General features: G+C 41.7%; 2 protein-coding genes across 3 annotated transcripts; one reads left to right on the top strand and one right to left on the bottom strand.

Moving 5' to 3' along the window:
- Positions 1-690: 690 nt before the first annotated feature.
- On the top strand, positions 691-5,154 carry b3gnt9 (UDP-GlcNAc:betaGal beta-1,3-N-acetylglucosaminyltransferase 9). Its single transcript, XM_020040441.3, has 2 exons — positions 691-1,651; positions 2,598-5,154. The coding sequence occupies exon 2, from the start codon at positions 2,882-2,884 to the stop codon at positions 4,265-4,267; it is 1,386 nt and encodes a 461-aa protein (XP_019896000.1). The 5' UTR covers positions 691-1,651; positions 2,598-2,881; the 3' UTR covers positions 4,268-5,154.
- Positions 5,155-5,504: 350 nt separating this feature from the next.
- c19h16orf70 (chromosome 19 C16orf70 homolog) lies at positions 5,505-16,080 on the bottom strand. 2 transcript variants are annotated; one of them, XM_010883965.4, is made up of 16 exons: positions 15,036-16,080; positions 14,841-14,923; positions 14,264-14,347; positions 14,121-14,164; positions 13,671-13,750; positions 13,461-13,555; positions 12,012-12,109; positions 11,618-11,730; positions 10,965-11,098; positions 10,784-10,867; positions 10,605-10,687; positions 10,397-10,440; positions 10,264-10,313; positions 9,685-9,743; positions 9,526-9,598; positions 5,505-9,051 (listed from the first exon to the last, which is right to left on the bottom strand). In XM_010883965.4, exons 1-16 carry the CDS (start codon positions 15,097-15,099, stop codon positions 8,962-8,964), a joined length of 1,278 nt encoding a protein of 425 aa, XP_010882267.1. In that variant the 5' UTR covers positions 15,100-16,080; the 3' UTR covers positions 5,505-8,961. The 2 variants fall into 2 exon arrangements, with proteins under 2 accessions (XP_010882267.1, XP_010882268.1); XM_010883966.4 differs by having other exon boundaries at positions 12,012-12,076.
- Positions 16,081-21,804: the final 5,724 nt, after the last annotated feature.

The following is a 21,804-nucleotide window of genomic DNA, read 5'->3' as shown; positions in this document are numbered from 1 at the left end:
CTGAGAGCATAGTGCTGTCAAAAAAGAATATCCATTCCTAATTTGTTCACCTTATGGACATTTGCTGATTTACAGGATCAACTCATTCAAACCAACACTCCAGTACACTGTGCAAGTTTTACTTTGACTTTTGGTCAAAAAGCTTAAAAAAACTACACTCAGCAAAATTATAAACACAACACTTTTGAGCTGAACTGAAAGATCTAAAACTTTCTCTATGTACACAAAAGGCCTATTTCTCTCAAATATTGTTCACAAATCTGTCTAAATCTGTGTTAGTGAGCACTTCTCCTTTGCCGAGATAATCCATCCACCTCACAGGTGTGGCATATCAAGATGCTGATTAGACAGCATGATTATTGCACAGGTGTGCCTTAGGCTGGCCACCATAAAAGGCCACTCTAAAATGTTCAGTTTCACTGTATTGGGTGGGTCCGGGGGGTCCGAAAACCAGTCAGTATCTGGTGTGACCACCATTTGCCTCACGCAATGCAACACATCTCCTTCGCATAGAGTTGATCAGGTTGTTGATTGTGGCCTGTGGAATATTGGTCCAGTCCTCTTCAATGGCTGTGTGAAGTTGCTGGATATTGGCAGGACCTGGAACACTCTATCGTATACGCCGATCCAGAGCATCCCAAACATGCTCAATGGGTGACATGTCTGGTGAGTATGCTGGCCATGCAAGAACTGGGATGTTTTCAGCTTCCCGGAATTATTACATAGCAAAAATCTACATCTACATTAAAGCCTTTTCAGGGACATTTCTGTGTGTACTGAGACAAGAAGTTTGGTTCAAAATGCATTTTCAACTTTACTCCTATTTGCTTTGGGCACAGATATTTAAAAAATGTATTGGGCTCAGAGGAGGGTAGTGTTTTGTTTTCAGGTTTTACTTTATGACTTCTTCTATCCTTCCCACATTTTCCTATCTACTTGTATATACGTTTACATACGTTTATAAAAACAGCTGTTATTTGTGGTTGTAATCATTATGTTTCAGTTAAAATAATACAAGGGAAGGCTGTGGAATAATTTTCACAACCACCCCCTTTTCCCAAAATCACTACCACCCCTAGTTATTTTTTCTTTCCGCAGAAGTTTAATAGGATAGAACAATCCTATAGAATGGTTGCAATTCGTGATATTTTTTATGAGACCATACTCAAATAATCAACGAACTGTCCCTTTACCACTAGTCTGGAAGTACATGCGTATTACATTGATATAAATCACTGTAAAGTACCACAAGTGTCTGACCAGAAAAATAAGTGTTCTACTTCATTATTATGCACCCCCTTGCTCCCCACTTTCCCCTTACTTCATATTCTTGGAGAGGCTGTTTCCAGTTGCTGTGCTGGCATCTGGCGCACGGCTGGACGAGCGACTCCCACATGTCACGTGGCCAGGGAAAAGAACACCAGAGCGAACAATGTCTTGCCAATTTTGCGCTTTTCTTATAAAGTTTACTCTTCTTTATTGAGCCTCCATACACCAAGTATGTATTCATTTCATGTATTTTTCTCAATGTTAATGTTCGTTTTTGAGTGACTACAGTTTGCCTTGTGTCAGAGACATTTCATAAAGGAACCAAATGTTCTCGGGTTTGGAAGTGGACAAATAATTGCTTTTATAACTCCAGTCTCTCGTGGTAAGTATAACTGGTGGGCTTAATACTTTGTATACACATAGACCACTGAATAAAATAAAAATGCTGTGATTCAATATAAGGCGCTCTGGGATATGCATATGCAAAAGACTTTGTGAATTATCATGCATGACGCTTTAGTTAGGCTTTTTTCTTTTTTACGTACAAGATTTATTTCAGACAGCGCATTAGTTCAATGCATGTACAGTACAGTATGTCAGTTTGGAAGAATGAAAAGGATTAGTTTTAGTTATAGGATAACCAGACATTCATGAAGAAGATAAAGATAGTAACGTTTTTAGTAACTCTTTTTAATGTGACATTTTTTATGTGACATGACAGCTTTGCTTGTCTATTTAAAAATCGTCTGTATAGCTTAAAATCTTTCGCCATTGGTCGGTGATTTAAATGATACTAGACACTTGGTATATATCTGTGAACTACTGGGAGATTTTCTGTTCCTTTGAGGTGGTATGTCTGCTGAAAGAACATTGATTAGTTACATCCATAGAGATGGTTAGAGGATAGAGAACTAGTCAAATGCTTTGTAGTCAAATGGCTAGGACTTCCAAGTTGTCTGAATCCTCATGATGACCAGGTTGGTCATTTGATCAGAGCGCCAACCATCATCAGAAAGGTTCAACCAATTAATTATACCAACACCCGCTTAGATATGGAACCAGAAGCTATGATATGGAAACACGGATAAGAGGTCTTTCCATCTCTATCGTTGCCTTCTGCATTGTCTCTGTAAATTTAGGGAAATGCATTTGAAGGGTTGCTTCTGCAGATGTTATGAAGCCTCAGATAATGTATAAATAGGAATTTAGCAAGCAACTCTAATAATCAATATAATTAAAAGTAAAATGCACTTTTGTCTAATATTTGTGTTTGTTTCCTTGCATGTTTACAATGTCACGTTCATTATATCATTTATCTTCATATTCAGGGTCACATGCTGCTGAAGAGATGGGATGGGAGTGTCATGGACTAAATGGAAAACCTGCCTAATATACTGGATGAGAAATATCAAAACTGCATTGGGTTGGGTTACAGAGAATTATCTTACAGGAACCCAGGGCCCCTAACTGTTCCCTGTTTTCATATTGAGCCAATAATCAACCAGGTATAAATAATAAAGTGAAGAAGACGAAAGATCATTGACAAAGGTGTGGTTAATTAAATCTGCCTTTTTAGATCATAGAGGTACATCATTTTGTTTAGTGGGAAACAATGAGGAGAATTCATATAAAAGGAGATGTTCTGTGCACCTTGTTCCTGCTGGGACTCCTCTGTCTGCTGCTGTATGCCCACCAAAACATCGCTCCCACCAGAAACTCCTTGCATTTGGAGCAGGGCTCCACAAGCTCCCGTGCTCTTCTAGAGACTGCACTTGAGAGTGATGAAACTAAACGTCTCTCCGCTATGCCCTCAGTAAAAACAAAGTGCCAGTCTGAGCCACAGTCCCGTTCCAAGCTCCAGACCCGCTCCAGGTCCAAGCTTCAGTTGAAATCCAAACCTCAGACCAAGACCAAATTGAAATCCAAGTCAAAGAAAAACGAGGGCACAAAGAAAATGGCCCCAACAAATGCTGCTCCAGTTTTACCCACACAACCACCTTTTGACTTTGAGGCTTATTTGAGAAATAAGGATAGCCGGGACTTCAAACTACTGCTGGACCAGCCAGGGAAGTGCTCAGGCACGCTCTACATGCTCATTGCTATCAAGTCGGTAGCAGCAGACTTTGAAAGAAGGCAGGTAGTACGACACACCTGGGGAAGAGAGGGTGTGTTTCAGGATGGAAAGACAGTGAAGACTGTATTCCTCCTTGGGGTACCTAGGAACAAAACTGCCCTGCCTTTGTGGGACCGGCTCCTTGCCTATGAGAGCCACACCTTCGGGGACATTCTCTTATGGGACTTTGATGACACCTTTTTCAATTTGACACTTAAAGAGACCCACTTCCTCCAGTGGGTGAATGACAGCTGCTCCAACGTCCAGTTCATCTTTAAAGGGGACGGGGATGTTTACGTGAACGTGGACAACATTCTGGAGATGCTGAAGGGTCGGAAGTTCAATAAGGACCTGTTTGTGGGTGACATCATCCACCATGCCCGTCCCATCCGCCGGCGCAGCAGCAAGTACTTCGTGCCAGAGTTTGTGTACGGCCAGACTATGTATCCGTCGTATGCCGGAGGGGGGGGCTTTGTGATGTCTGGTCTCACTGCCAGGCGGCTGAGTGGCGCCTGTCGGCAAGTGGAACTATTTCCCATCGACGACGTCTTCTTAGGCATGTGCCTACAGCGAATTGGAGTAATACCGTCGCGCCACGAGGGATTTCGGACATTTGGCATTGAGCGCCCCTCCGCCGCGCCCCACCTCCAGGTGTTTGACCCTTGTTTCTACCGGGAGCTGATGGTGGTGCACAGCCTGACGGTGCCACAGATCTGGCTGATGTGGAACCTCCTGCATGACCCTCAGCTGAGCTGTCACAGTAAACTGGCCCCCACCTCGTGGCCCTTCAAGTGGGGGGCCAAGGTGTTTGGGACACCAGGGCAAAAGGACTCAGAGACTACAGTGAAACAGGATTATGTGGATAACGTGTTTCTAAAGCATTAAGGGTTTTGTGTTATCTTATTCAAAGGGTCTACACTGTCAAAGAGCCATTAGGATAAGGAAGCTGTGATTGAATGTTTTTTCTAGTTTTATGTAGGTAATACAGTATCTTTTGCTTTAAAGTTTACAGCCATGGAAATTGTTTGTTTTTTCCGAAGAGAAAAATCTGGTTTCCTAAACCTTTCTTTGTAAAAATCCTGGATGTTAAACTACTTTGTAAATGTAATGTCGTAGTAATGTATAACCTTGCTACATTTAGTGCAGTAGCGTTCAGTGATTATGATCACTGTTTGTGCGTGATTACATAATGACATAGACTTGAAAGGAAATGAGAATAGGCATGCTCTATACTTCAAATGTAGCTGTGGCAGGAAGTCTATATTGTTAGTTGCACACCCTGGGAGAACCGACCTAGAAAGGTTTTAGAAGAGGTACAAACTTTGTTGCACAAAGAAACAATTTACCCTTAATGAATGTTATGAGCACAGTACTTTGTAGCTCACAATTAATGACACTGAAGATGACAATCACCAACGAAAAACCAAAGATGAAAAGCCTAATTATTACCTAAATGTCAGAATGTGGTTAAGATCAGGACAAATGACATATTTGCACCAGGTACAAAACGGGCCTGGAGTAAACCCTGAACAGTTATGTTGGGTAGACGGTGTGCTTTCATTTATAATACTTCTGATAATCAGAATCCATACATGCTGTTTCATGTTGTTTTTACATGTACTGTATGTTCACCAATCCTTCCAACATTTGTGCAAATGCTGTAAGAGGACTACATTCTGTTGATCCCAAAATGTAAAGCAATCAGTGAACACTGAAAATGTCCCTGGTGGAAACAAATGTGCATGTATTCCTTTTCTTTTTTTATTTAAAAAGAAAACAAAATTGCATCTCAATACATTTCTTGTCATATTTATTACATCCATTATTTCATATTATCCTTTTGGTACACGATCACAGGCTCTTTTTTTTAAATGAACAAAATTCTGTATGAGCAGTTTTAAAAAATTATAAATGTGGAGTTTCAGTAGATTGAATGAGGAGCTCATTTCCACTTATCCCAGCATAGTCACATGGTTTCAGTCGGAAGCATTGTGCTTCAAGCAGACCGTTCTAATTCTTTGTGGAGTTGTGGTTATTGCTTTTTATGACATGCTTGATAATGTTCATCTAAATGTTCTTACTTGTACAGAAGGTATCCAAAATATAGAACAACACATTCCAATGAATTTAATTCACAAGTTTAATTAAGGAGAACTCCCATTTCCAGAAATGGGTTAAATGTACTGAATGCACCCCAAAATATTTGTTTTGGGGAAGGGGATGAAACATACAATATAAAGGGAGAAATTACATAGCATTAATATAAGTATTACACAGATCTGAAGTTGTCCATTTTGTAATTACACACAATCCTACAGACAATCATTCATTCATCCCAATGCAAAAAGGATCAATTCAGAGTAAATATAACAGCCAAAACCAACTTATGAAAATTAATCATTCACTTGCTCTTGGCATAAAAAAAATCTGATATGTCCACCTGAGATTGGGCAAGCACAGCCCAGCACACTAGCAACTTACTGTCAGCAGTAACATTCTAGAAACCTCGCCACAACATTGGTTGCGTTGCCTTTTGTTTGCTCGCTCATAAATGCACACTCACCTACAGCAAGTTGAAATCCCATCAACAGCTAACCTCTCATGGGCTGGGTGTGCACTGTGTTAAACGCCATCCAACACAACCAGTGTGTGTCAATCTCAGGTCATGAAGGGCAGGCAGACGGAGGTGGCCATACTGCTGGTCAAACCATCGTCTTGCTGTGAGATGTTCAGAATGATAGACACGTTTCTGTGTTCAGCAACCAGAACACATCTAAACTATGTACTATTTTGTATTGTGCAATTTTCCCAAATCTTGCCAGGGTTTAAGTGATCAGAATAGCCCTTCATGAGTGAGTTCGGACCTCTACTGTACATCAAGTCTTTATTAAAGAGGACAATGACAGGCTATGAGTAACAAGGAGTCGATCATGTTAGCTGTTCATGCTACACAATGCAGTTCATTAGTTTCATTTACAGAGAGAAGACCGGCTCGGTGGGAGATGAGGCACAACATTAACAAGCTCTTTAGCCTTTTCTTCCTTTGTTTTTATAGAACTCGCACAAAGCAAGGGATTAAATTAAAACAACGTTAGCAACAGTACAGGCCTTCTTTTTTTTTTTTTTTCTCCAACATCGCTACTCGGGGAGGGGGGGGAAGGTCAAGGTAACAGAATGAACAATGCCCATGTAACAAGTCTGCATTACACGCTACTAAGCTGAAGCCTGGAAGGTTAGACTCATTGGAGCCGTTACACCAGATGGGAGGACACACTGAAGAGCCTCGTCATAGCAACGTGATTACATCTATGATCTAGCATTGGTACATCAATCAACCCACTAGAACGGTACTGACCACACCCACATCGGAGGGTTCTGAACATTATAGTTACAGGGATTCCTTCCCTATCCAACAATAACCTGTCTTTGTCTCTGCTTTATCCTTTATTCAGCATCTGTCTCTAGCACTAATAGTGGTTAAAGCGGAGCTAAAGAGATGAATGAACCCTCCAGGAGCAGGTCGTAGGAGCGCCAGCCAGTGTCGTCTTCGCTTGGGGAAGAGACATCAAACAGTATCCCACCTAGTGTCTGCTTGGACCTTAAAACATTCCAGGCCCCATATTGTACCATTAGAATGACAAGACAAAAGAAAAGAGCACACTATTTACAAATCTGTACAAACACCGATCACCGGAAGAGACTGCTGCTGCACATAGACCCCAATCTGCCTGCAACAGACAGGAGACCTCTTACTAAAAACAGATTGATAAAAGAGCTGCATTAAAAGCACAAAGCAATAATAAAGATGATATACTTAAGAAGTACTTTGTAGAGATTGAGATTAAGGTTCAGGGGCCTGGGGTAACAACATGTTTAAGGAGGGAATGTCTCTGCATTTATGGGCAAGTGTTGACAACATACTAAAATGTCTGGATAACTTAAAAACATGCTAAAACATCTTTGGCTAACATTTTGGCAATTTAACAGAATACAACTGATTATGAAATAACAGCAAAGATTCAGTAAATCCGAAGGATTTAGCTAGATTCATTTAGATATCTGTCGTGGAAAGGAGGTGCAGGGAAAGCAGTTGGGTGTGGAGAAGGGGGAGGAATCGAGAGACCTGACGTGATGTAAAGGCCAGCTACAGAAAATGGACAATAGATGGGATAGCGTGCATGAGAACGGAAGGATGCATGGCTTTTCTCTCAAGTCAATCAGGTGAAAAAAGACCTGGAGCCTTTCCTCAGTCATCACTAATGGAAATAAAATATCAGTGGAGGGGACACAATCTCAAGTAAACGGGTATATCTTAGTGCAAATGTTAAAACCAATGTTTCTTTCTTTCCTTGCAAAAACCCAAAACAAACTTACACTATGAAATGCGATGAATGCTTTACGGCCTTGCAACAGGAGGTGGTTTATTCTATGGACTTGGTCCTAGCGTGTGTGTGTGTGTGTGTGTGTGTGTTCATGTGCCTAGACGGTAACCCTGACCGCATGCAAAGCAGAACCCACCACATGGAGGCCAGTTTGTGCTTGTAATCTTTCACCACACTCCCCTTAACAACCACAGCCTCTATTCCCATGCAGTTATTTTGGTGCCTATGTACACGCGTGTTCGTTCCTTCGTATGAAATTATTTAAAGTTAGTGCGGCAGATACGAGATGGGCCTGCATCCATATGCATGTGTGTTTTCAGCGCCAACATTTCCATACAGTGGTGAAGGGATTCCAATGCTTTGGGGGTGTGTGCATGTCAGGCTTTTGGTTTCCATCTCCTATGCACGTGAGTATGTCAACCCAGTATTCTAATGTCAATAGGAACTGCAGCATGCGCGGGTGCTTGTTTGTGTAAGTAGGCCACTGTGTTGGCCACACCAGCATACACATGTGCACTGGTTTAACACCGCCAGCACGTCTGACCACGTCTAATGAGTTTTCTGCTGATGAAGACCACGTGGGCGCGGCGAGGCAGTGGGGGCAGGAGACCACGTGGGTGGGGCGAGGCAGAGGGGGCAGGACACCATGTGGGTAGGGCGAGGCAGAGGGGGCAGGACACCATGTGTGTGGGGCGAGGCAGAGGGGGCAGGAGACCATGTGTGTGGGGCGAGGCAGAGGGGGCAGGAGACCATGTGTGTGGGGCGAGGCAGAGGGGGCAGGAGACCATGTGGGCGGGGCAAGGAAGAGGGGACAGGAGATCACGTGGGCGGGGCGAGGCAGAGGGGACAGGAGACCATGTGGGTGGGGCGAGGAAGAGGGGACAGGAGATCACGTGGGCGGGGCAAGGAAGAGGGGACAGGAGACCATGTGGGTGGGGCGAGGAAGATCACATGGGCGGGGCGAGGCAGAGGGGGCAGGAGACCACGGAGGCGGGATCAGGTGCCTGTCGTACGGGGGAGATGGGTCCAGGGGAAGCTCCCGGCAGGCCTCTCCGGTGTGAACATGGCAGTGGGCGAGACCGAGGGACGCTGCGCTGATCGTTCCGGCGCTGCTGTGGAGCGGACTGGAGAAGAGAGAGACTGGCCTCGGCCTGGGGTGGGGCGGTGGCCCGGGTCGGGGTGGCAGTGGGGCGCTGTTCAGTGGGTGCCGGCCTCGGCTCGGGCCCGGCTGCTGGGTCTGGGAGCGCCGTACAGAGTCACTGAAGCTATGTGGTTGTTCTGCATGACCTGCCGGGACAAGTTAGAGAACATGCTGCTTTACACATAGGACTATGTACTTCAGATTTACTTTTCTCACAATTTTGTGACATCCAATTAATAGTTATGGTTTTCGCAGCAACTCCCAACTGGCTCGGGAGAGTCGAATATCGGGACGTGTCCACCAAAACCTTTCTTATCACACTGCTCACTTCACCAACAGATCTGAGAATCTTACTTTGATTAACAACAGTCAGCTTCCCAGTGCCCAACACATCGCAAGCAGACGCTAGAGTATGATGAGACAAGAAAACCCCCGCCAGACCTCCCTCTCCAGACTGTGCTGAGCAACACCCATACGGGACTTCTGGCCTGGGCTCACACCCAGTCTGTACCGACGCATCAGCACTGTGATGCAGTGACATGGACTGCTATGCCAAATACTTTTCAATACCATCATCATCATCATCCTCATCATCACAACTCATCACCACAATTTCTTACCTCAAAGATCATTCGCTGTAGGCCAAAACAGAACGTAGAGCCGAAGGGATTGGTATTATTGGCTGAGGATGATCTGTAAAAGATACTTTTTTTTAAAGCCCAGCCAGGAGTCAATAGACAGTAGTAATGTACATCTGAATATCTCTGAATATTTCTTACCTATGGAGTACAACCGGCTTCTCCATGGGGTGTCCAAGTAGCTCCTGAATTTGATCCCACTGAGAGAAACAACAACGGTCAGTCAGGAAAACACTACCCTCCTCTGAAGTCACATAACTATGACATTCAACCCCAGTCAGTCAGGAAAACACTACCCTCCTCTGAAGTCACAGATAACTATGACATTCAACCCCAGTCAGTCAGGAAAACACTACCCTCCTCTGAAGTCACATAACTATGACATTCAACCCCAGTCAGTCAGGAAAACACTACCCTCCTCTGAAGTCACAGATAACTATGACATTCAACCCCAGTCAGTCAGGAAAACACTACCCTCCTCTGAAGTCACAGATAACTATGACATTCAACCCCAGTCAGTCAGGAAAACACTACCCTCCTCTGAAGTCACAGATAACTATGACATTCAACCCCAGTCAGTCAGGAAAACACAAATGTCTTCTGACGTCACGGATACCTATGTCATTAAATGTTTTGCAGTCCTCTTTATTAAGCAAGTAAAGTAGGGAAAAAAAACGTGTTTATGACTGAACAAGACAAAGAAGGGAGGACATTTCTGACCTTGCTGAAAGTGGTGAGGATACAGTCCTCCCCCTGGGGGTCAGCCCCTTCTGAAAAACACACAGCGAGACATGACAGCTCAACAGGAGATCCGGAAACACCAGGAAATATATGTTCAGAGAAAACCCCATACCTTTCTTGATGACAAGTGGTATCTTGAAATCGCATCGATGATATCTAAATTTGAGAGACCGCTAGACGTTAACGAGTGTGGAACACCCTCGCAACTAATAGAGTAACAACATTTTCTAGCTGTACTGAAAACATATTTCTAAAAACAGAATACTTGAGCCAAGACTGAAAGAGGAGGCAGCTGTCTTGACGGATGCAGAGCGACTTACATGTTGAAATTGTAATGGCCAGGGAAGTTAGTATGAAGGACAAACTTCTTCACCAGGTGTGTGCTAGAATCAAAGAGTATGTCCTGGGAAGAAACGAACATGAGTCAGAAAGATCCAAGCGTTAATGTGAACAGAAGAAAGGCCAGGCCTCCTCCACTCTGTGTCCTACTAGTACCTACCACCCCCAGGGTGAAGTAGTTGAAGAAGTAGTCATTGCATTTGGACGGAACCTGCTTGTGTGGCGAGGGAGAGTGAATCTTCATCTAAAACCCAAACATAAAGACAGCCTGTTTATCAACATAGTCAGGGTCCATGAACTGAGACCTGAGTACAGTCCAGGGAGGGAGGGCCGAGCTGTACCTTGTCTTCAGACTTGTAGAAGACCTTGTGAGGTGAGCCCAAAGCGCTCAGCACATCCTGACAGGAGTCTCCAAAGTAGATGTTCCTCTCCAATGCCCGCACCTTGGCATCAGCCATCACTCCTGGCCCACAACCTAGGGACAACAGGAAGCAAGGACGCTTCTTATCCAAGCTTCACATGATCTGATGTTGCAAAGCTGCTGGAGCACATGTTCCTCTCAGACATTTCATCATAATGACTGTATATAACACATCAAACCACAGAGAAAACAAGAACAAAGGAGACATCTAAACAATGCATAATGGATTCCAAGAAAACTTTCAGCTGCTTTGCTAATTTTCAGAGTGCCCTCCCCATCTCCTAGAGGATGTAACGTACAAAGTACATAGTGGGCCAGGCCCCTCCTGGATGTTATTAGTTTAGCTCAGCCCCACCAGCAAAAGGGCCGGTCAGAGGTCAACTGTGCCTGCAGTATTATGACAGGATTGAGATTGCACTACAGGAGGAAAATCCACACTAAGTCTCTTCAGATACAGACACTTGGGAAGCCTTAAAAGCAACATCAACCTGAAAACATGTAGCTTCAGTTCCACACGTCTGACGGTGTTTCCCTCAGGAGACATGTGGGCTGAGATGGCCCCTTGCTAAGTACCTGCAGTGAGGAGGCGGAGTCTCAGTCCAAGTGGCCCGGCCCCATCCCTCAGCACATCCACACACTCCACATACACGTTGCCAAGGAAACAGGCCATGGGCATCAGGGGAGCCCTGGGGAACCAAACACTGAGTCATTACAAATCCAAGGTTGACCTGCAACCCAGGACCCCAAATCTCTAAATACTTATCACATTGTAATCCAGCATGCGTCACATAAACCTACAAATGTTCAAAACCCTGTTAGTTCAAGAATTTACAGCAAGGTAAATAAGCTCACCGAACACACAGTATCTCCACTTCCACTCTGTCCTCCACCTGTGTCCTGAGTCCTCATTAACTTGCCCTGATCCAGCATTACTCTAGCGGTACCAGTGAATACGTGGTGTGCTTACTTGGTGTCCTGCAGGTTGTTTCCAGTGTAGATGTACATCCGCTTCACAGTGGCCCCATGGGGAATCTGCAGGGAGGCCAAGCCATGGGCAAAGTTAGGCTGTCAAAGCAAAACAACTGAAGGTAGACTGGCGTGTGCATTTTTAACAGCTCACATTCAACGCAGACAACTTCAAAATTCCAGTCAGGTTCATAAAAATGTGTTTAAGAAGAAATTCCAGTGTCACAACCAAAAACTCATGCGTCAAGCAGCTGTATTGGTAATGAAGCGATGTTTATTTTTCTTTGTTCGTTCCCAGTGACTCAAAATGGGACAAATAGATTCATTCTTACTAACAGAAAACACACGTTCAAAATCTAAGGCAAAACTATTATTACTATAACCAGGGAAAATATTGCAACAGAAAATGGTGAGGGAAACCAATGTTGATAGAATAAGAACAATTTCTGGAAGACATTTACAGTGTAACAGCAAGCCAAATGTCAAACACTGTTTATGAGTCAGATGAAAACAGCCCACTAGGAGTTTGTGTTTGAGATTTCAGTGCAAACACATCGGTCCGAGCCCTAGTGGTGCCCAACCAGCCTGGTTCTGTGGTTTGGGCCTTCTGAACAGCTGGGACAGGTGGGGTACTGATGGGGTGCTTTGACAGTTATTAACTAGTTTCTTACTTGTTTCTGACTGAGTTAAGTTCCTGCAATGAGACTTCAAAAAACTTAAAACGTTTGCTATATGCGCCTCCCCTGTGTGTTCACGTGACAGATGCATGCAACATACCTTTACTCATACTTGTGTGTGTGTGTGTGAGGGGGGGGGGGCACTGCCAACCAGGCAAACCACATCCTAATTCATTAATCTCTTCTTAATGGAAAACAATCAGTTACCCTCCATAAATGAACATTTTAGGGATTTGTTAATTCAAAATATTAATCAAATTAGTTATCAAGAAATCTAACTTTCATTATTTCTGAACTATAGCTGCCTACAGTATAGGCTGAGGTACAGAAACTTTGTAACAAAATCATTAATGTTTTTATTTAGAATGACATATTGCCTTATGAATATTGCCACTAAGTTACACAACTGAATGTTGTGTATGAAGAGCAGCAGTTAAAGGTCAGTTGAGGTGGAATAGAGAAACATTTAAAGGGAGTTGGTAGGAGGTTTATAGAATGTAATGATGACACTAACTTTTTATTTTTTATTTAGGTCTACAGTCAACAGGTTAGTCGCCTGACCTACTATGGTGTACTTAATAGTAGAAACTGAATTGTAAAGAGATTTGGTGGGAAGAATAATGTGTTACCTCAAATTTTTTATAGAAATGTGTTAATGATATTCAGGTCATCAGACTTTGGGGGGCTACCTGCCCCCCCCACCGGCTCAAATATTCAGTTTCAATGAGAGCTCGACTAGAAATCAATAGAGGGGGTCAAGTGAACAGTCTCACCTCATACTTGGGAGCTTCATTCCATGAGTCAAGCTGGAAGGAGAAGGAGAGTCCTCTGAAGTTTAGGTGGAACAGTTGCTCTGCAGCATTGTACACTGGGGAACCAGGACAACAGAGTCAACCATAAACATCTTGCAGCGTTTTACTACAAGTCATAACTGTTGTATCTGCTGACTGGAGCCAGTAGTGAGAGGAGGGTTTACGGTTTACCTCCAGGGTGTGTGGCGCCAAACGACTGGTCAATCTGCTCAATGGTCGGTGCTATAGCCTGAGTGTTAAAATGTACTCCACTGCAAGACAAGAACAGACTTTATCCTGGACTACAAAGCAAAACAGTAATTATCCTGGACTACAAAAAAAATAAAATTCTCAGTGTCATTGCTTTGAAACATCTAGTCCAGTGTTTCTTAATTCTGGTCCTCGGGACCCAAAGGGGTGCACGCTTTTGTTTTTGCCCTAGCACAGACACACCTGATTCAAATGTTGCCCTATCCACTTACACACTTGACTGACGTAATCAACCTATAACCAAGCCTTTAGTTTGAATCAGGTGTGTGAGTGCTTGGGCAAAAACGTGAACCACTTTGGGTCCCCAGGACCAGGATTAAGAAACACTGATCTAGTCACAGTGGTATTAAGGCAAGGAACTAGATGACTCACCAGTATTTCAATTTCACTTTGCTCAAGTCATATACTTCAATCACCTAAACATGACGGTAATTCAAGACTTGATTAGTCAACATAGACTGTTTTAATGTAACTCCATGACCATCTCATGATCACCCAGGGCAAGTCTCCCTCACCTTCAGTCTCTGGTTACAGGCGTCAAACAGCAGTTTAATTCCATCCTGAGTCAAATTGAGTATGAGGTCATGACTGAGTGGTGTCTAGAAGCACAGAAACAAAGAACTGTCAATAAAGAAAAGGTCACATTGATGTGAGAGCAAACACCCTACATTTCCTGCCACAAAGTTACTCTTGTAGTTAAGTATTGAAAAATCTGTATAAAAAAAATATAAAATGTAAAGTACATACACAATATATACATGTGACATGCAAATAGTATTGTTAATATATGATTTACTCAATCTTTACTTTTCTTTAGTTGTTCTGTACTGTTATGTGTTTGATGTTTTAAACAGACCCTGGTCATTTTAAGAAAACTGAAACATACTTCACATTTAAATTATTCAGAAATGCTTTTATCCAGAGCAACTCACAAGAGCAATCAGGGTGCCTTGCTCAAGGGCTTAACAACAGATTTTTCAAATTTTCAGCTTTGGCGATTCGAAGGGGCAAGCTTTTAGTGACAATATTCCTAACTAATGGGATATGTGCTGCCCGATCGTTCCACACAGGAGCCATCATCTCATCTCTTACCTGTTCACTGTAGAGAACCTGGACATTCTTGATAATGCGGCAGTGTTTCTGTAATATGGAAATGGCCTGGGCCAATGGCATCCCTGTGAAAAAAGGTTGGGCAAGATAATAGAGATAGCTTTAGTTGTTATTCACCAGTAGACAACTTCAGTGTAAAAATAGTTGAGGCGTATGGAATGCACAACAGTCACTTACCTAATGCGAATTCCCATTGTTCATTTCCTAAAGATCTCTCAGGAACAACTTCCAGATCCAGCATTGGCAAGTAGTGAGAAGGATATTCTACGAGCTTCTCTGCTTGTTGTGCCAGAACTAGAGCTTCCTTTAATACTAGACTGCCTAATCCTTATCTTCTTAATCACTCTTTATCAATTGCACAGTTTCGGAACAATATTAAAGTTAACAACACAATAAAGAATACTTAATTCAAAGACAAACAATACAAGTTTGCATGAAAACCTGAAAAGTATCTTTCAGAGACGAAGACAGACAAAATCTAGCAATGACACAAACGTTACTACCGTTAACATACTTTGCAGTGATCCCTGCTGACAAGAAACAAAGGAATTGGGCAATCAACTTGGTAAGTTAGCTAGCTAGTACACTAAGTCAACTGAGACTTACAGGCTAGTGGCTGACATGTAGCTCTACCAACAGGTTGAGCTGACCGAGATAGCTATGTGCAAATGACGATCACACAACACACGAAGTAACTAGTTCCAAATATTTCCACACTCCTCACGTTGTGCTAAGCTGCCTCGCTTCTGATCAGAGGACAACTCAGCAACTTGACAACAACTTTGTCGACTTGTAAATAACGTTATAACGTTAATAACAGGCTATTGCTATTCAGATATTGCTAACACCGGTTATAAATCGAGTAACGTTATTGTAATTAAACACGCACAATTATAAATAAATATAAAAAGATATTCAAAAGGAAATAACAAAATACTGCAGTTCGGTCTGGCACACCATAAACAAAGAACGTCTCGAACCGTTGACTGACGTTACGTTGCTGTTTTCTTTCTTCCCGAGGGTTCAATAGCAACGCATCTAGCTATGAATTTAAATTAAAACGGTGTGTCACTTAGCTATTAGTCATAACCTCTCTATTAGTCCATAGCCCACCAAATTCCCTTTTTCGTATGACTTGTCTTAATCGTGAATTGAAGAGAAATGAATAAAAACACTCCACAAACAACATCAACTTCCATCAAAACACCACCGTTGATCAAACCATTGTGAAGCAGGCTAGAATAACGAAATATTTCCGGGTCACGGATGTTTTTCTTTGCATTTTTCAGAATATGAGTTTCTTTTTATATAGTGTAGTTTCTATAAAATTACGTCTGAAGGTTTTATTTGTCGCGTTCAGGTGCTGTTTATGGGGTAGTAAAATGCTTACCCCTAAACAAAAGGCCCCTAAACAATGTAGTCTATAACTTTTATTAGTCATAGGCACAGGCATATTTATGAAATTCCAACTTGCATTCCTGTTTAACTACAAATATTGATACAAATGAGAAATACAAATTGTTAAAAATGATACAAAATAGATACATTTTGTTTATTTATATTACTATTAAAATAGAAATGCAACAAAAAGAGAAAAACGTACAAAAATATATAACATGGTATGGTCGGAACAGAGTACATTTTCAGGTCTCATGGCTTACTGTATACGGTATGAGACCCAATACTTTTTAATATTGGTGGAAGCATTACATTAAATATATTAAATAAAGTTTGTTAAAATACAAGAAAGGCTAGGGCATACAAATTGTAGAACAGGGCAAATAGGTAGACAATTAACACACTGAGGTAGCAGCCTTTTTCAATTTGTCTATATTGATGCTACTGAAACATCTCTGTTTGCTTAATCCATGCTCAGTTGACCGAGGTCCATGATGAATATGGCTGATAGAGATTAAAACATTTGAACAATTATCAATACATATTTACTTAATCAAAGTATTTATTTCATTTTCAAATGTAAATAGTCAATAAAGTTTTGTGTGTGTACTCATACCATTTAAACGTTAGTCCACAATTCCTTGTACCTTGTAACAGTAATTTTCTCCATATCCTCCAACTAAACCTGCATTTACTTTTATTTTGAAAGGAAAACGTCGATGTCAAGGATTTATTCTTGCTAGGCCTTGCTTATTCTTGCTTGCAGAATGGAGGTGAGTATCAGTATCAGCTGATTATTCAACTTCCTGTGCGTCGTGAAGAAACAGCAACTTCCTGGTCAGCTGACCAATTGGGGGTTTTTGTCTTACATTTCGTTTATAAATTGCGTAAATTTGTATGCTTTTGAATATTGTTAAATCGGCAAAAACGTAACAACACAAGTAAGATTCAACGCAAAAGTGTAATAATTTTTTTCTCAGTGCATTTCTTATATAACTGAGTTTTCATAAACTGTAGCCTATGATTTAATTGTTAAGAACATTCTCACTGGGTTAAAGGCAGTTACCATAACTGCATATTTCTGTAATCTGTGTAATTACAACACATTTTATATATGTGCAATGGTGCCTCTTGTGGTGGAAAACATTTAAGGATATACTGAACAAAATTATAAACGCAACACTTTTGTTTTTGGCCCCCATTTATCATGAGCTGAACTCAAAGATCTGAGACTTTCTCTATGTACACAAAAGGCCTGTTTCCCTCAAATATTGTTCACAAATCTGACTAAATCTGTGTTAGTGACCACTTCTCCTTTGCCGAGATAATCCATTCACCTCACAGGTGTGGCATATCAAGATGCTGATTAGACAGCATGATTATTGCACAGGTGTGCCTTAGGCTGGCCACCATAAATGGGCACTCTAAAATGTGCAGTTTCACTGTATTGGGTGGGTCCGGGGGGGTCCGAAAACCAGTCAGTATCTGGTGTGACCACCATTTGCCTCACGCAATGCAACACATCTCCTTCGCATAGAGTTGATCAGGTTGTTGATTGTGGCCTGTGGAATATTGGTCCAGTCCTCTTCAATGGCTGTGTGAAGTTGCTGGATATTGGCTGGACCTGGAACACTCTGTCGTATACGCCGATCCAGAGCATCCCAAACATGCTCAATGGGTGAAATGTCCGGTGAGTATGCTGGCCATGCAAGACTGGGATGTTTTCAGCTTCCAGGAATGTGTACACATCCTTGCAACATGAGGCCGTGCATTATCATTCTGTAACATGAGGTGATTGTTGTGGATGAATGGCACAACAATGGGCCTCAGGATCTTGTCACGGTATCTCTGTGCATTCAAAATGCCATCAATAAAATGCAACTGTGTTCCTTGTCCACAACACACGCCTGCCTATACCATAACCCCACCGCCACCATGGGCCACTTGATCCACAACGTTGACATCAGCAAACTGCTCACCCACACAACGCCATACACCCTGTCTGCCACCTGCCCTGTACAGTGAAAACCGGGATTCATCCGTGAAGAGAACACCTCTCCAAAGTGCCAGACACCATTGAATGTGAGCATTTGCCAACTCAAGTCAGTTACGACGATGAACTGCAGTCAGGTCGAGACTCCGAAGAGGATGACGAGCATGCAGATGAGCTTCCCTGAGACGGTTTCTGACAGTTTGTGCAGAAATTCTTTGGTTATGCAAACTGATTGTTGCAGCTGCTGTTCCGGGTGGCTGGTCTCAGACGATTTTGGAGGTGAAGATGCTGGATGTGGAGGTCCTGGGCTGATGTGGTTACACGTGGTCTGCGGTTGTGAGGCCGGTTGAATGTACTGCCAAATTCTCTGAAATGCCTTTGGAGACCACTTATGGTAGAGAAATTTACATTCAATTCATGGGCAACAGCTTTGGTGGACATTCCTGCAGTCAGCATGCCAAGTACACGCTCCCTCAAAACTTGCAACATCTGTGGCATTGTGCTGTGTGATGGAACTGAAAATGTTAGAGTAGCCTTTTATTGTGGCCAGCCTAAGGCACACCTTTTATTGTGGCCAGCCTTTCTTCAGTTTATACCTGCAGTGGGCAGACATAGTCCAAAACCAGAGGTTGATGGAGGAGGTAAGTATGAACTGTAAGATTGATGCATAAAGCTGGATCATGGTAGACTGAGAGTTTTGTTTATTTAATGTATGGCTGTAGTAGCTTCCAATTGTGTTATTTTCCCCATAGTAGGTTGCCTGTTATGAGTGTCTGACTCTGTTCACCATACCAAGTGTTTACACAATTCAGAGCCTTGTGACTGAATGATGCAATACCTGAGCTGAAAATAGCAAGACCTGAGACATGCAACTTGTTGGACATGGTAATTATTCATAGAACCTTAAACAGACAGCATTAAAATGACATACATAATGAGCATACTGGTGACAAATAAAATAAAAACACAAGCAATTACAAAGATTGTTACAAGTTTATTATGAAACATGTCAAATTCAACATTTTAGATTTAAGTTTCCCCAATAATGAAACAAGCTAAACCGTAATATAGAGAGAAAAACTCAATTCTTTAGTAAAATCTTAAAAGGTAGGCCATTAAACAGAATACACAGTTCTTCATAGCGTAACCTGAACACAACAAAGGTCCACCTGTGTCAATAACTTAAAACAAATAAGAAAATAAACAATTCATTTAAAGAAGTAATGTGAGCGAACTAGGACACAGTCTCTGGTGTGGAACTCGCCTTAATGCCAGCATTAAGTGAAGGGAAGCTAAGACAGGGGTGCCAGCTAGCGAGGGGCCTACACATGAAGGCAGGGATAAGAGGAGGACCTGTTCACCAGGGTTTATCATCAGTTCTACTTGAAACTCAGGCAGGAATACCATCACTAGGCATGGTGAATCGATGCACTGTTTGGACATACCTGACTTCATGCACACAGATCGTGCTGTCAAAGCAACATTTTAATGAAATACATTCACAAAATCATGAAGTCATAAATACCCAAGATTCCTGTTTGTTTTTGGTTATAGCTGGAGGTAGGCCAGTTGGTATCCATCCAATGTGATTTGTAATTCTATTCAAGAGCATGGGCACATTTATTTTGTAATGCATACACTTAGATTCCAAGAGAATCACGTAAAATAGAGCTCTGAGTAAAAGGAAATACTGTACACATTGCAATACAATGGTTTGTTTAAGAGTGAAAACCTGTTTGCTCTACCCTTAGGTGACCCACTGTGAACATCTTTGATACGCTGAAGCAACAATCTAAGACCAGACACAGTGTTGTTGTGAAATGGAAATGCACAATAACTGCATCATTAGTGGGATGTAAAACATTGTGCAAGTACCTGGGAGAGAAATCGAATAACCTATTGCCAAGGAAATACTATCACATGCGGTATGAAACTAGAACTTGCTTACCAAGCAAAGAGTGAAAACCTTGTGCCTCTCCCTCTGCTCACCTCAACCCCGTTATTGATGTGCTACATGTCAACATCTTACAACTTGCTGTCTACCATTCGTCCCCTTACAAAACATTGGCTACTTCCTGCACTTTTCCTCTTCATTCAAAACGCTCATTAATTTGAATCAAATATTGAGCTTAGTATGTGTATTTGGTGTCTGTAAAAGCATATATGTCCAAATATTTGCTAGTATTATTGTTATTTGAAGTATTAGAAGTGTCTTGAGGAAAACCGTAACTGCATCATAGCTTGAAGACTTGACCTTAGTAATCTCATATAAAATCTCATATAATTCCCTATACTGCGTGGTAAGCCTCAGACGGTATAGTAAGCCATTGTTCAAACTGAATGACATACAGCCTGTATTTCTGGGAATTATCGTACTTATTTTACAGAACCGACTATCACCTCACCGACTCTTGCCCTATTTCATCTCAATATTCCATGACTGGTTGAATAAGCATTGGATGACAATAGAGAGAAATCTAAAGATTTTGTTTTCTCTACCAATCCTGTCAAAAAACACTTTACATTAACAAACCATTACAACTGTATTCCTTTAGAGGAAGTGGAAGAAACATTGAAACAGCTAAATAATTCATCAAACCTCTGGATTTTCAGATACATTGAAACTAAACAAAACTGTGTGCATGTCAGTGAGACAATGTTGCCATGCCTTCTCATCATTTTCAAGGAACGATATCCCAGAGCTGGATCAAAATGTGCTACAAAACTCTGGAAGGAAACTGCAATGGATCAACGATTTGAGAAAGTTACTGCATAGGTGTTATACACCGAGATCTGTATGAACTGTGACATAAAGAGAATAATAAAAAACAATGCAGAGGAGAAAGCGTCTTTGCTTCAACTTCCAGAGAGCAAGCTCAGAGACACTGACCTCATTGTGTGCTCTGTACTGCTAGTCTCATGTTCAAAGACTGTTACGATATGCTGCTACATGAAGGAGACTGGAAGATGGAACATGCTGAGGATAAGGATGATTGGTCTTCCACATCCAGCAAATCAGCAGCCTCTTTGTAAAAGTACATTTTCTAGAACACAGCTTTGTATATTCAACTGGTATCCCACACAGAGACCGACCAATAGACTATGTAGAGATAGAGAAAAGAAATAGCCTACATAAAGTAAACATCCTGACTTTCACTCAAAACATGAATAAACATTTAATTAACAAATTTAATTAAATAGTGCTATAATAGGTTAAGAAATAGCTGTTAGGCAATCTTTTATAGTCCTTTATGTATACAAAATAAACAGGTGATTTGTGGGAAATTATTTGGACTTGATGATAAGCCTACCTCCAAATGAGCTGATGGAAGTCGAAACTTAATAAATAATCATCAAAAGCTTAGAATTTTGTGTGAAATTAATTAATGCCCAGTGCTCTTCAGGTGCTCCTTAATTTATTAGAAATATACAAATTCACAAATAATAAATTATTATTTAAGAACAAATTTGTTCCATTTAATCACCCAGTTATTTCCTATTTATAAAGCATTGTAAAAGAAAAAGCTTTCATAGGGGGACATTAGAAAACATCGG

This window comes from Esox lucius, chromosome 19 (assembly GCF_011004845.1).
Source record: "Esox lucius isolate fEsoLuc1 chromosome 19, fEsoLuc1.pri, whole genome shotgun sequence".
Classification (NCBI taxonomy): Eukaryota; Metazoa; Chordata; class Actinopteri; order Esociformes; family Esocidae; genus Esox; species Esox lucius.
Note: the sequence above shows the minus strand (reverse complement) of the source record. Positions and strands in the feature narration are given on the sequence as shown.

Bases quoted from the DNA above. Each gene is read 5' to 3' on its own strand.
- b3gnt9 (XM_020040441.3), top strand. From the start codon at position 2,882: ATGAGGAGAATTCATATAAAAGGAGATGTTCTGTGCACCTTGTTCCTG.
- c19h16orf70 (XM_010883965.4), bottom strand. From the start codon at position 15,099: ATGCTGGATCTGGAAGTTGTTCCTGAGAGATCTTTAGGAAATGAACAA. The intron at 14,348-14,840 runs GTAAGAGATGAG...CTGTGCTTCTAG, and splicing joins AGGTTCTCTACAGTGAACAG to ACACCACTCAGTCATGACCT. The intron at 10,868-10,964 runs GTACAGCTCGGC...TTTGGGTTTTAG, and splicing joins TCTACAAGTCTGAAGACAAG to ATGAAGATTCACTCTCCCTC.